The 15,092-nt window shown below is 41.5% G+C and overlaps 1 protein-coding gene across 8 annotated transcripts in view; it reads left to right on the forward strand.

Annotated features, from left to right (window-relative positions):
- Positions 1-15,092, forward strand: part of gtf2ird1 (GTF2I repeat domain containing 1) — a 200,953-nt gene that overhangs the window by 102,874 nt on the left and 82,987 nt on the right. For all 8 annotated transcript variants that reach the window (XM_063031349.1, XM_063031348.1, XM_063031351.1 and 5 more), the window contains 3 exons: positions 7,924-8,107; positions 10,318-10,343; positions 12,661-12,769. In XM_063031349.1, coding sequence (XP_062887419.1) covers positions 7,924-8,107; positions 10,318-10,343; positions 12,661-12,769 — 319 coding nt within the window. The remainder of the gene's footprint in view (positions 1-7,923; positions 8,108-10,317; positions 10,344-12,660; positions 12,770-15,092) is intronic.

A 15,092-nucleotide genomic window follows, 5' to 3' on the forward strand; every position in this document is an offset into this window, starting at 1 on the left:
GATTCTACATCTTCTGATCCTATGTTACTTCTTTAAAGAGGATAATTTTTTGTTTATTTTTACCAACAAAGCTTCTCCATCCCTCTGCCCGTCTGCCTGCCCTTTCGATGTGACGTGTATCCTTTGACGTTAAGCTCCAAACTGTGATTCTCTTTCAGCCACGACTCATTGATGCCCACAACATCATATCTGCCAATTTCCAACTGCTCTACAAGATTATCTACCTTATTGTGTGTGCTTATATATAACAGTTTCAGTCCTGCAGTGACCACTTTTTTTTTTAAAGTTTTGTCTCCATGTTGCCTGAAGTTGAATTCTTATCCCTTTTTAAAAGTTTTTTTTCCCCTTTCTGGAGACCCCAGTAACCTCTGCTGCATTCTCCTTCTACTTTACTTTATGCATGTTTTTCAAAGCCGTTGAAGCCACACCCTACTATTTAGCTAAAAGCCATTTCAACAGCCCTACTTCGCCAGGACCCTGCATGGTTCAGGTGGAGCTCGACTCATCAGATCAGCTCCCTCCTTCCCCGATACTTGTGCCAACGCCCCACAAATTCAAACCCACTTCTCCCACATCAATCTTTTGCCACACATTTTACTCTCTGGTCTTATCAACCTTGTGCCAAATTGAACGTGGCTAGGATAACAATCTACAATTGAAACCCACTCCTCCAACATCAGTCTTTGCATCATGCCTTCTTATTGATCTTATTCACTCTTTGCCAGTTTGCATGTGGCTCAGGTGATAATCCAGTAGCTCTGTGGTTCTGCATGTTCACTTGGACGCCAGCTGTTTGTACTACTTTGGCAAAGCGTCCTTTGTACTTGCTGGGCAACAGGGTACCATAGCGGTTAGCGTGACGCTATTACAGTCGGGGCATTCTGGTGTTCGGAGTTCAATTCTGTAAGGAATCTCTGTACTTCTTCCCTGTGGAATGTGTGGGTTTCATCCCACTGTCCAAAGACATACTGGGTAGGTTAATTGATCAATGTAAATTGTCCTGTGATAGGGTTAATCGGGTTTGAGGGAGGTTGCTGGGGCTGTGTAACTCAAAGGGACGGAAGGACCTACACTGCCATGTATCACTAAATGAATAAAGAAATGTCATTGTTTCCCTCATGGACCTTGCCAAATGGATCTTGTCCTTCCAACACCAAATACTTCTCTGGTTGCAAGGGAAATGTTCTCAACTGTGGTACTTCAACACATACTTTGGGACTTGTACTTGTGGCTGCAGAGGCTACTATCTATGTTCCAAAATATACTGTCCCATGTTACCAGTACATTGTTTTTCTACTCACCCAACTGGAACACTCTGGTGTTATCATCATTTGACTCCCCCTCCCTACAAGAGCTGAGGCTCCTCCAGTGCTACCATCTGAATCCTTGGGCCTGTCATTAAACTCAGCTGTCCTTTTCGACTAGTTAGTTCTGTGAGGGTGTGACTGCTTCTTGGAGCTGAGTATCCAAGTAACTTTCCTGCTCTTTGAGGGAATTCCAGACTCTAGCTCATCAGCTTTGAGCTACAGTTCCTCAAAATGCAAACCGTTATCGGGGACATTAGGAACTAGAGGGTGCAGGTTTAAACTGAGAGGGAGAGAGTTGGTAGAAATCCGAGGGGTAACTTTTTCACCCAGGGAGTGGTCCGCCTGTGGAATGGAATACCAGAGGGAGTGGTTGAGACAGGTACGATAACAATTTGGACAGGTTCATGGCAGGAAAGGTTGAGAGAGAGATATGGGCCAAAAGTGGGCAAATGGGACCTGATCAGATCAGCATTCTTGATCAACATGGACCAAACTGGCCAAAGGGTCTTTTCTGTTCTGGAATACTTGATCAGATGAAAATACCAAGAATCTGGTCTTCCCATCAGCTTCAATGTGCTGCAGCATACCACCTGTCCTTGTGTGGCTCTAGTCATAGTCATAGTCATACTTTATTGATCCTGGGGGAAATTGGTTTTCGTTACAGTTGCACCATAAATAATTAAATAGTAATAAAACCATAAATAGTTAAATAGTAATATGTAAATTATGCCAGTAAATTATGAAATAAGTCCAGGACCAGCCTATTGGCTCAGGGTGTCTGACCCTCCAAGGGAGGAGTTGTAAAGTTTGATGGCCACAGGCAGGAATGACTTCCTATGACGCTCTGTGCTGCATCTTGGAGGAATGAGTCTCTGGCTGAATATACTCCTGTGCCCAACCAGTACATTATGTAGTGGATGGGAGACATTGTCCAAGATGGCATGCAACTTGGACAGCATCCTCTTTTCAGACACCACCATGAGAGAGTCCAGTTCCATCCCCACAACATCACTGGCCTTACGAATGAGTTTGTTGATTCTGTTGGTGTCTGCTACCCTCAGCCTGCTGCCCCAGCACACAACAGCAAACATGATCGCACTGGCACCACAGACTTGTAGAACATCCTCAGCATCATCCGTCAGATGTTAAAGGACCTCAGTCTCCTCAGGAAATAGAGACATAACATAATTATTTATTTTTATTATTGAATTACAGCTCGGAATAGACCCTTCCTGCCCTTCGAGCAACGTGGCCCAGCAATCCACCTATTTAATCCTAGCCTAATCACAGGACAATTTACAATGACCCATTAACCTGCCAACTAGTATGCCTTTGGAATGTGGGAGGAAACCAGAGTGCCCAGAGGAAACCCACAGGGTCATGGAGAGAGCATACAAACTCCTTATTGGCAACATCAAGAATTGAACCCAGGTCCCCTGGACCATAAAGCGTTGTGCTAACCACTATGCTACTATGCCGCCCTAATCAGCTGGCTCTGCCATAGTTGGATGCATGAGCAAGGGAGATGAGGCTGAGTACAGTGCTACGGTAGGAAACTTTGTCACATGGTGTGAGCAGAATTATCTGCAGCTTAATGTGAAAAAGACTAAGGAGCTGGTGGTAGACCTGAGGAGTGCTAAGGTACCGGTGACCCCTGTTTCCATCCAGGGGGTCAGTGTGGACATGGTGGAGGATTACACATACCTGGGGATACAAATTGACAATGAACTGGACTGGTCTAAGAACACTGAGGCTGTCTACAAGAAGGGTCAGAGCCGTCTCTATTTCCTGAGGAGTCTGAGGTCCTTTAACATCTGCCAGACGATGCTGAGGATGTTCTACGAGTTTGTGGTGGCCAGTGCTATCATGTTTGCTGTTGTGTGCTGGGGCAGCAGGCTGAGGGTAGCAGACACCAACAGAATCAACAAACTCATTCGTAAGGCCAGTGATGTTGTGGGGATGGAACTGGACTCTCTCACGGTGGTGTCTGAAAAGAGGATGCTGTCTAAGTTGCATGCCATCTTGGTCAATGTCTCCCATCCACTACATAATGTACTGGGTGGGCACAGGAGTACATTCAGCCAGAGACTCATTCCTCCAAGATGCAGCACAGAGCGTCATAGGAAGTCATTCCTGCCTGTGGCCATCAAACTTTACAACTCCTCCCTTGGAGGGTCAGACACCCTGAGCCGATAGGCTGGTCCTGGATTTATTTCATAATTTACTGGCATAATTTACATATTACTATTTAACTATTTATGGTTTTATTACTATTTATTATTTATGGTGCAACTGTAACGAAAACCAATTTCCCCCGGGATCAATAAAGTATGACTATGACTATGCTACTTGTATGTATAATAACTTTGTCTAGCCCCTGATTGTTTGAAGACACTGGGGATTTTAATTCAATATATGCAGTCAGTTGTATAATTGAAAGTAAACAATTTCACCAGATACACCATCAGATTAACTCGCTGATCCAAAAATAAACACAGTATTTTTAATCCACTAATGTTTACTTTAATACAGAGCTTCACCTTTGCCCTGGCCTCAAATGTCTGCATTCCTTTGGATTGGCACCTGAATGGCACTGTACATCGTGGTACTGTGCAGGACCGATAGATTCATACTCCACAGCACTACAAGTTCCAAGCTCAGCTGGCAATAACTTCAGTTAACCAGTTCTAATTATGCACAAATAACCAGAGCTGTAAGGTTTTACTACTTGCCCGCTACTGCATTTGAAAGCCACAATATTAAGAAATGAAACAATAAATGAGTGTAAAAAAGAATTGAAGAACCATGTCTCCCTCCTTGCTATCTCTGTATCACAGTGACACTCCAATAACACCATAAATTGACTGCCAGTCAGTGTTTGATGTCTCCAGTTTAAAGATCATGCAATGAGCAACAAAATACTCTTTGCTAAATTGAAGAAAATCCAAGGAAATAGTTAATTTGCCTGGATTAGTGTTAATTCTCTGCCTGTTTAGCAAAACCCTAGCCTGGTGCCTAAGCTTTATTTCAGAAGTTCATTACAGGCTACATCCGGTTTTGAGGTTGCTGTTTGTTGGAATGGGAGAAAATAACAGTTTTTTTTACATAATCTTCAAACTAATTAAATCATTTCTTTCTGATAGGTCATTAGATTCATTCATATGTTAACAGTTTCATTGGTTTGATTATGCAAAAAAAAACATTCTTTTGTCTTTTCCACTTTTCCATGATATTTTGAAACAGCTGTATCAGGTGAGCTCATTGTGCAGAAATAGCCAGAAAGTTTATTAAAATAACAGCCCAAGATGTAAAAGGCTGCCAATATGGCATTAGCAAAGTTATTTTCAGAGATGACTCTTGTATAACTTTTGGATATTTTAGTAACTCCGGCCAAGAATGGAATAATGTTTCTTAGCATTTAAAGGATTGTGTCTGGAGAGTACAATCATTTGAGTATATTTAACAGAAATTATGTTTGATCAGCCTGCCACTCCTCAGGCATTTATTTCATTTCCTTCAGTAAATTATTTTCAATAAAATAACGAGTCATCTCCTAGGGGAATATTATGGTGGTGTCGTGGTTAGCACAACACTTTACAGAACTAGCGGCCCAGGTTCAATTCCCGCCTGTGCCTGTAAGGAGTTTGTACGTTCTTCCTGTGACCGTGTGGGTTTCCTCCAGGTGCTCTGGTTTCCTCCCATAGTCCAAAGACGTACCAGTTGGTAGGTTAATTGGTCGTTGTAAATTGTCCCCTGATTAGGCTGGGGTTAGATAGGTGGGTTGCTGGGCGGCATGGTATGAAGAGCTGGAAGGGACTATTGCGCGTTCTATCTCAGTAAATAAATTAATGAGTTAAAATAAGATCGATTAGAGGCCGTCCTAATCTGCATTCTGAGTCAATTAGAATCCTATATTGTTCTGCTTTTAGCAAGACTGAAAGGATCGAATACTTAGGGAACACACATAAAAGTTGCTGGTGAACGCAGCAGGCCAGGCAGCATCTCTAGGAAGAGGTACAGTCGACATTTTGGGCCGAGACCCTTCGTCAGGACTAACTGAAAGAAGAGCTAGTAAGAGGTTTGAAAGTGGGAGGGGGAGGAGGAGATCCAAAATGATAGGAGAAGACAGGAGGGGGAGGGATGGAGCCAAGAGCTGGACAGTTGATTGGCAAAAGGGATATGAGAGGATCATGGGACAGGAGGCCCAGGGGGAAAGAAAGGGGGAGGGGGGAAGCCCAAAGGATGGGCAATAACGGATGGGGTACGAGGGGGAGTGGGGCATTAACAGAAGTTAGAGAAATACTTAGGGATGGCTCTTTACGAGATGCAGAAATGATTTGCGCTACTGACACAAATACGTGAAACTGCCTAAATTAGGATCTGGTCTCCGAGCAGAAACAATGGCAGGGCAGATCCAGCTAAAGCTGATTAAACATTCTCTTGTGCATAACCTTCATCCTTTTTAATTGCTATTACACCAACAGTTCTCTGCACCTCCCACATTCGTTAAAAGCTTCAAAGTACCTTTATTATCAAAGTATGACTTTAAACTGTATGGGTGAAGAGGAGGGGTCTGTTGAGGGGAGTGGGGTTGCTGCTTAAAGGTATATTTACTTTTACTCATATTTACAGAAGTTGTTAGCCCATTCAGCACTGAAGCACAGTTTCGACACTATGTGGTCTCTGTTGGTTTCTTTGGTGTTGCTATAAGATGAAACGAACAATGGAATATATTGATTGAAGGCAAACATTGACACAGTAACATTGAGAATCCGGTAAAGCAACGTAGCAAGTTGGCACCACACCACTCTCTCACATTTGTACCACTGTCAGGGAAAGACGAAAGTCGGCCGCTGCATCAGATGAGGTGATCAGATAATGCAGACTAATTGACTAGGCCACACAGTTTGCTTTAATGGTATCCTTCAACATAAATAATCAAAAAAGATTCTTGATCACAGCAGAGAGAATTGGAATCAGAATCAGGTTTGATATCACCAGCATATGTCATGAAATTTGTTAACTTTGTGGCAGCAACACAATGCAATACATAATAATAAATATCATGTATGCAATACATGGCTATATATAAATGGTTTTTTTATTTTTTTATTTTTTAAAAAAATTTTTGCTCAGCATAACAAAACTTTCAATTTACAGATAGATTTACATTTCTTCCCCTCACAGATATCAGTTATCAGAACACTTCCATCAAAATATAGACATCACCCCAACATCCTATACAAACGCCCTTGTTAGTATAGCGGACAGGTTTACATCTACATACTGCGGAAAAGGTTGCCATGTTTTATGAAAACTGTTTGTTTTAGAGTGTACCATACATGTCAAAAAGTCCGAAGGAATGCATTCCATGATTAATTTACGCCAACCAAAAAGTCCAGTGGCCTTATCGGATATCCAACAAAGTAAAATGTTCTTCCTCTCACAGAAAGTCAGGATGTTAAGAAGTTTTTACTGCTGTGCATTAATAATACAACTGCTGGGTAAGCCTAAGAGAAAAGGCACTGGGTCCAGTTCAAGCTCCATCTTCAGAATCTTTTCCATTTCACCCAGAATATCACTCCAGTATGCCTGAAGTTTGGGATGAGTCCAAAAACAGTGGGTGAAAGTTACAGTATTTACTTTACATTTAGAACACGTCAGAGAAACCCCCGTCTTAAATTTCAAGAGACGATCTGGAGTCAGATGGGCTCTATGCAGAATTTTGAGTTGCAGTGCTTTAGTTCTATTACAAACTGAAATTTTCGTTTCTTTCGGATAAGGGATTATATACAGAAAAAAACATCACTGCTAACTGATTTCTATAAATGGTTAAATTAAATAAGTAGTGCAAAGATAAAAATTAAAAAAGTAGTAAGGTTGTGTTCACAGGTTCAATGTCCATTTAGAAGCAGAGGGGAAGCTGTTCCTGAATCATTGTGTGGGTGCCTTTAGGCTCCTGTATCTCCTTCCTGATAGTAGCAATGAGAAGAGGGCATGTCCTGGGTGGAGGGGTACTTAATGATGGATGCCACCTTAGAATAAAAGGACATTCCAGTTCAGAGGAAGGGAAAAGCTAGATGATTAATACAAGAAGCAGTAATCTATCTTCTGGAGGAACTCACTGGATTGAACAGCAACTGTGAGAGGAAAGAAATCGGTGTCAAACCCTGATGCAAGTTTTTGAGCCAAGATGTTGACAATTCCTTTCCTTCTACAGATGTTACCTGAATTCCTCCAGCAGATCGTTTGTTACGCCAGATTTCAGTGTCTGCAGCCTCTTATCCCTCCTGATGAATACAAAGTGGTCGCCAAGCAATTAGATAGGGAATTCAGAAGGAATTTCTTTATCCAGTGAGTGGTGAGAATGTGGAACATTCCTCCACATGAAGTGGATTTGGCAAATTGTACGGATACATGGAAGGGATTAATCACAAATGGGAGAAGGGAATGGAGGGTTATTCTGAGAGTTAAATGAGGAAGGATGGGAGATCTTCAAAGGAGAAGATCTATGTTTCTATGCTGTAGTTCAAAGTAAAGATGCCTGTGGGCTGCTGAAAACAAAACTACGAATGCTAATGTATCTTAAAGTGGTGTCATCTGTGTTCTTTCATAGCGGAGGCCTTGGGCTTGGATCATATGGTTCCTGTCCCCTACAGGAAGATTGCATGTGACCCTGATGCAGTGGAAATAATAGGGATTCCAGAAGGAATTCCCTTCAAGCGACCTTGTACCTATGGAGTTCCCAAGTTGAAACGGATCTTGGAAGCTAGACATAAAGTTCGCTTTGTTATTAAGAGGTAAGCTGACTCCCTAATGTGTTGTAGGCCTAAGAACCTCTCTGGAATTTGGACTGAAAGGTATTTCACTAGTGGGTGGGTCTTCATAACCCCTTGCCCCTCTTTTTTTTTAATACTGGCTATTTCCCCTCAAGCTGGTCTTGAGCCTGGTGGTACATCTTGACCCGAAACAGTGACTGTCCACTTCCCTTCATAGAAGCTGCCTGACCCACTAAGTTCCTCCAGTACCTTTGTGTGTTGCTCTGTTCCCAGTCCATTCACAGTTTTTCCTGCAAATCTGGGTTAAATAATAGATCCATTTGGAATTGTGTTTGTTTAGCGCCCAATGGAGAGTATTTTGCTCTGATATCAATCCGTTGACACCAACATCATGATGATGGTCATCTTTCATGGATTAACTCAAATGGAAAGTGTTGGTTAGCAGACTGTTCAGTTGCAGGTGTTATTGCATCCAAGTTTAATCCACTGTCATATATTGTTCTGAAGATCTCACTACCTGTTCTGTGCTGTGTACCCTTGAAAACCCTCAAAAGAAGGAAGTGGTTTGCCACCAAGTTTCAATATCCTCACTGGAGAAGCAGCAAAGACCCGCATTTTATACTCACATCGGCACAGCTCAGGATGTGAATTTAATCAAGTGAAATTCGAGAGTTTTTTTAATCCTACGTTTATGCTGGTTGCAGAGGAATCTGTGCTCACAGAGTTCCCTCCAAATGTCCGAACTTAAATTATTGGATTATATTGAAAGAGAAAGTTCTGCAACTGATTTGGTTTAGTTCCTTGTGTATATATGCAATAGAAGATTTAATAGACGGAATAGAAATCAGACATTTGGAGTACTGTACACAGTTTTTAAGGTGTTTCTTTTGCACTCTTTCCAACTCTGCTGTGCTAATTAACCCAATCTAATCACTATTTTCAGTGATAGACTTCGGAATTGAGCTGGCTTATTATTGCCACGTGTACCAAAATAAAGTTGTCTTGCATACTGTTCATACAGATCGCATCATTACTTTGAGGTAGATGAAAGTAAAGCTATAATTGCGGAATGAAGTGTAACAGCTACAGAGGAAGTGCAGTGCAAGTAAAAAATAAGGTGCAAGATAACAATGAGGTAGATTGTCAGAATCAGAATCAGGTTTATTATCACCAGCATGTGTCATGAAATGTTAACTTACCAGCAGCAGTTCAATGCAATATATAATATAGAAGAAGAAAATAATAATAATTAATAAATAAATTTTAGTGTAATTATTGAATAGATTAAAAATCGTGCAAAAACAGAAATAATACATATTTTAAAAGTGTGCACAGGTTCAATGCCCATTTAGGAATCGAATGGCAGAGGGGAAGAGGCTGTTCCTGAATTGCTGAGTGTGTGCCTTCAAGCTTCTGTACCTCCTACCTGATGCTAACAGTGAGAAAAGGGCACTGTTCTTAATCATGGACGCTGCCTTTCTGAGACACCACTCCCTAAAGATGTCCTGGGTACTACTAAGTTACAACCCTCTGCAGCTTCTTTTGGTCCTGTGCAGTAGCCCCCCACCCTCATACCAGACAGTGATGCAGCCTGTCAGAATGCTCTCCACGGTACATCTATAGAAGTTTTTGAGTGTATTTGTTGACATACCAAATCTCTTCAAACTCCTAATGAAGTATAGTCGCTGTCTTGCCTTTATAGCTGTATCGATATATTGGGACCAGGTTAGGTCCTCTGTGAGGTCAAGAGTCCAAATTATCACACTAGGAAACTATTTAATAGTCTAAACAGGGTAGAAGCTGACCTTGAGCCTGGTGATACATACACTCAGGCTTTTGTATCTTCTGCCCTTTCACCTCACAGGAATAATTTACATTAATTCAATACATTTGGCAAAGCTCAGGTCAGAACTTTCATTTAATCTGCTGTATACATTTACACAATTTAAAGAGATAAATACCAAATAAAATTAGATCAGAGAGCAGAAGCATTCAAGAGTTCTTGGAATATTTGACTGTGAAAGGAAAGGTCAATGACCGATACCAAAGACTGCAGCACGTTAGCAAGTTCTCCCTCGCCACCTGCTTTTCACTTTCTTACCGTGCGACTGATTGCTCAGCACCAAACTTCGAAAAGTTTTAGTCACTAAATCTGCAGATATGTGTAATTGAAGTTCTTACGTTTATTATAAAAGCTCATACTGTTTTATTTTTTTCCCCATTTCCTCTAGGATGTTTGATGAACGAGTTTTGACGGGTAAGCTGGAGCAACATTATCACCCGGTAGTAAATTCAGGCAGAACCTGGTGGGTGTTGAGTTCTCTGTTAAGATCCTAAAACATGTTGTTAAAATACATCTGATCAGTGGGAAAATATAGAGATTATTCTCTTCACAGTGACCTTAGCTTGCTGAATTTGGTGGGGCTCTTATATCAGTTAAGGTCACCAGTTAAGTTCCCTCTAAATGTATTGCGGGTGTGAATGCATGTGCTATTCTTGGATGTCTCTCGCAGTTAAGAAGTCATGACCTTTGGTTGGGCAAAATGGTTGTAAATTTCTTTTGAAGCTCGGATTTTTGTAAAACATAGATACAATCTTCTCTTGTGGTGTGAAGCAGAACCGACCAAATTGTACACCCATGAGGCAGAACTGTCAAGATGCTCTGATGCTTGGGTCGATGGCTGATGCACTTGGATTTCAACATCAGTTAGTGTATAGGATTGTTTGGAAGGAAGAATGCAGCCACATACTCCTTAGATAATTGCAGTTTTAGTACATACAAATGCATAATTCTTTAGAATGGTAATAAAGGTTAACAAGGCTCTGAATTAAGCCTTGGCACTGGAATGTGCAGAGTTCTGTTTAACCACGTTCGAACAAGGAAACTGGAGCACTCAGATAGCTTCACAAGGATGGACACAGAATCGAGAGACATAAGACGTAGGAGCAGAATTAGGCCATTTGGCCCATCAAGTTTGCTTCACCATTTCATCACGGCTGATCTATTTTGCTCTCAATCCCATTCTCCTGTCTTCACCCCATAACCTTTCCAGCCCTGACTAATCAAGAACCTATCAACCTCCACCATAAATACACCCTATGACTTGGCCTCCACAGCCCTCTGTGGCAATAAATTCCACAGATTCGCCACTCTCTGGCTAAAGAAATACCTCCTCATTCCATTCTAAATGGACATCTCTCTTTTCTGAACTTATGTTCTCTGATCCTAGACTCCCCCACTATAGGAACCATCATCTCCACATCCACTGTAGCTAGGCCTTCCAACATTCGATAGATTTCAATGAGATTACCCATCATTCTTATAAATTCTAGTGAGTACAGACCCAGAGCCTTCAAACTCTCCTCATATGACAAGGCTTTTCCTGCAATCATTTCCGTGAACCGACTTGGAACCCTCTCCAAAGTCAGCACATCCTTTCTTAGATAGGGAGGGAGGGAACGTCGACTCAGACCATGAGAGGCCTGCGTCGGGCATTTTTATGCCTTACAAGGCGCAGATTGGAAGTCTGTGTGGGGCGCCACTCCTTGCACAGACTAGAGCAATGTGTGGTTAAGTGCCTTGCTCAAGGACACAAACATGCTGCCACAGCTGAGGCTTGAACTAGCAACCTTCAGATCACTAGACGAACGCCTTAACCACTTGGCCACGTGCCCAACACAATTTCTTAGATAAGGGGTCCAAAACTGATTACAATACTCTAGGTCTGGCCTCCCCAGTGCCTTATAATCATCGGGAAGGCTGCTCCACTGCTCTTTACTTTGGGAAATCAGAAGCTGATGGGCATGCTGCTGGAGAGCTTTACAAATTATGGTGGTGTTTTCTAAAGTAGAAGCAGAGAAGTTGTTTGCATTTGTGGAAGGAACCAAAACCATCTGGAATTAGTTAGTTTTAATTAACTAATTATGTTAATTAGGAAGTAACAGAACAAAAAACTTGAATTCCTGAGAAATAGCTTTGCTCAGCAAGCAGCAAGATGTGAAACAGGGATAAAGTTGAAGCCGATCTTAAGGAGGAAGATTAAGTGCAGTGGAAGCATAAAATGTGTGGGGAAATGGCCAATGTCTGTGCATGTGTAGATCAGACAGAAGCCCTTCATATTCATCTCATGGTATTTAAAATGATTCTAGCTAGCGGATCAGACCGGCCCTGTATATGCAATTGTTTATAATTTAAATGAAGTCAGCAACGCCCATTTCGCCGCGAGGTCTTTCCAAACAGCCGTCCGGTGCAGTTGTCACAGGTAGGCACTGAGGATGAAACAGCAGTGTACCACGATTGCTTGCAAAGTAACTCCTCAGCATTTCATTGTTCTTGGGTAGTGCTGCACCCTGAGTGGGGAAGATACAGCAATGTAAAACTGCAGCTCTCCTGTACACTGAGGGGAGGTGGCATTATGTGTGTGTGTGTTACACATCCTTTTTTTTTGTTTTCTTCCAGTTTTCACCCTCCACCCCATTCACATCCCTTAATTCTTTTGTTCAATTATAAGCCAACAAATCAAGCTCTTCCTGAGGAAGAAGGTTAAGGTAAATAACCCTTCTCTTCGTTGTAGGGACAAAATACATACGGGAAGGTTCCAAGCAAGAAGGTCACTCCCCTTTGGACGAGGAGTCCCACAGAGTGATGGCAATAGACATGAACCCCACCAACCATGTCTGCCGGTAGGAAATACCTTCATCTGCCATTAATGTATTCAGCAATTAAAAGCAAAAGGCCTGGCTTTTATATTGTGTGCTATTCACAGCCTCAGAATATCACAAGGCTTTTCATCGCCTTTGTGTAATGTGGGAAATGTGGTAAACAGTTTCAACATGGCACGTCCCCGTAGACAGAAATGTAATTGTGTCTCTTCAGAGAGGATAGGAAAATAGTAGGAAATCTGTTTACATATTATGACTCAGAATCTGGCCATTCAGTCCTTTATGCCAATTCTAGTTCCTAGCAGAGCAGTTGCCACTGTCCCATTCTCCCTGTGACCCAGCAATTTACTGCACATGTCTATCATCTCTTTTTGATTCCTTAAGGGGTATTTAAAATTTTCGTTACTCCAGTGCACTGTGCACAGGACAATAAACTTGACTCTGACTCGTAGTGGCCGATTCATCTGGCAGTATGTCTTTGGGATTCAGGAGCGAATTGGAGCACCCAAGGTGATGAAGATAACAGTGCATAAACTCCATTAACTGAGGTCAGAATCGAACTCAGATTGCTGGAAGCAACAATTGAGACCCCTGACTTTAAATAGTGTTGTGGAATTTACCCTGGGTGTGGAGAACTTTTACACATAAGTTACAATCATTTGGTTGCAATTTTAACAACCACGTCCAGTCACAAATCAAATCCATGACAATACTTGCCCCTGAAGGGTCTCGGCCCGAACATCGACTGTACCCTTGTCCAAAGATGCTGCCTGACCTGCTGAGTTCTTCCAGCACTTTGTGTGTGTGTGTGTGTTGCGTGGGTTTCCAGCATCTGCAGGTTTTCTCTTGTTTGTGAATAGTTTTTAGAACCGTATTCAAAGGACTGGCATGGAAGCTTTGCACTTGCTGAATAGGGTTTGAACTGGTCGGTTGCCATGGCAGCATAGTGGTTAGAGTGACACTCTTACAGCTCGGGGGCATTGGAATTTGGAGCTCAATTCCCACGTCATTGCCAAGGAGTCTGTATGTACTCCCTGTAGAAGGTTTTCTCCGGGTGCTCCAGAATCCAAAGATGTACCAGTTAGTAAGTTAATTGATCATCGTAAATTGTCCCATGATTATGCTAGGGTTAAATCAGGAGTTTCTGGGCGGCAGGGCTCGAAGGGTGCTGTATCTCCAAATTTAAAAAATAAATAAAAGTGGAAAAGAATGTTAATTATACCAATAATTTTAAGGAAATAGTGGAGGCTTGTCAGAGAGGAAATCCAATAATCTTAGATAATCTTCATATACACTGGGCAAATTGGCTTTCAAGTATGATCTTAATAACAAGTTTATGAAATGCATTTCAGACTATTTCCCTGGAGCAATATATTGCAAAACAAACCAGGAAGCAGTACTTTATAAGGAGTGTAATTAATAAGTGACTTCATAGTAAAGAACCTTCTAGGAAAAGTGAACATAACATGACTGAATTTACATTCAGCTTGAAGGTGACAAGTGTAAGTTTGAAATTAGTCTTAAATTTAAATAAAATCTGTTACATAAGAACGTAGGAGGCAACTTTTGATGAAAGTAGTTTGGCAGATAGGGTTTGAAATGGGATTGTAGAGGGGCACTGGACAAGATTTAAATAAATATTTAATTCTCAATGAAAATCCATACCATCGAGAAAGAAAGTGATCCATCCGTGGCTAACTACTTATGATAAGGATATATTTATCTGAAGGGGAAGCCTGCATATTGGGATGGTGTTAGAAATGAGCAGACTTTTAATAAAAATGTAATAGAGGAAGAAAATGAAATCTGAAGATAAACTATCAAGAAACAGTGAAACAAATTGCATAAGTTTTTACATGAGGTTAAATAGGGGACAACAGCAAAGGTAAACAAGTCACTTAGGACTGCAGAAAGGGAGACTAATAAGGAATAAAATGGAAGTGTAATATCTGTCTCCACAATGGAAAGCAATGTAGTATGTGATCAGGGGGCAAAAGTGGGTGAGGAACTTAAACCAATTGATTTCAGTGGAACAAAATTCTCTATGAATTACGGTGACTCAAGGTTGACAAATCCCCTCGACCAATGGCCTGCATCCTAGGGTTCCGAGAGATGGAATTGTAGGGAGTAGTGATTGTATTGGTTATAATCCTTCAGAATTATCTAGGTTCTAGAAAGTTCCCAACAAAGGATGGGACATAGTGAATGCAACACTACTATTGAAGGGAAGAAAGAGGAAAAAGTAGGGAACTGCAGGGCAGTTGTTTAACATCTGCCAACAAGAAATAATGGGATCTATTAAAACAGGCAATTTATTTTCATGAAAGCCATGACACTTAATAAA

This window comes from Mobula hypostoma, chromosome 23 (genome assembly GCF_963921235.1).
Source record: "Mobula hypostoma chromosome 23, sMobHyp1.1, whole genome shotgun sequence".
NCBI lineage: Eukaryota > Metazoa > Chordata > Chondrichthyes > Myliobatiformes > Myliobatidae > Mobula > Mobula hypostoma.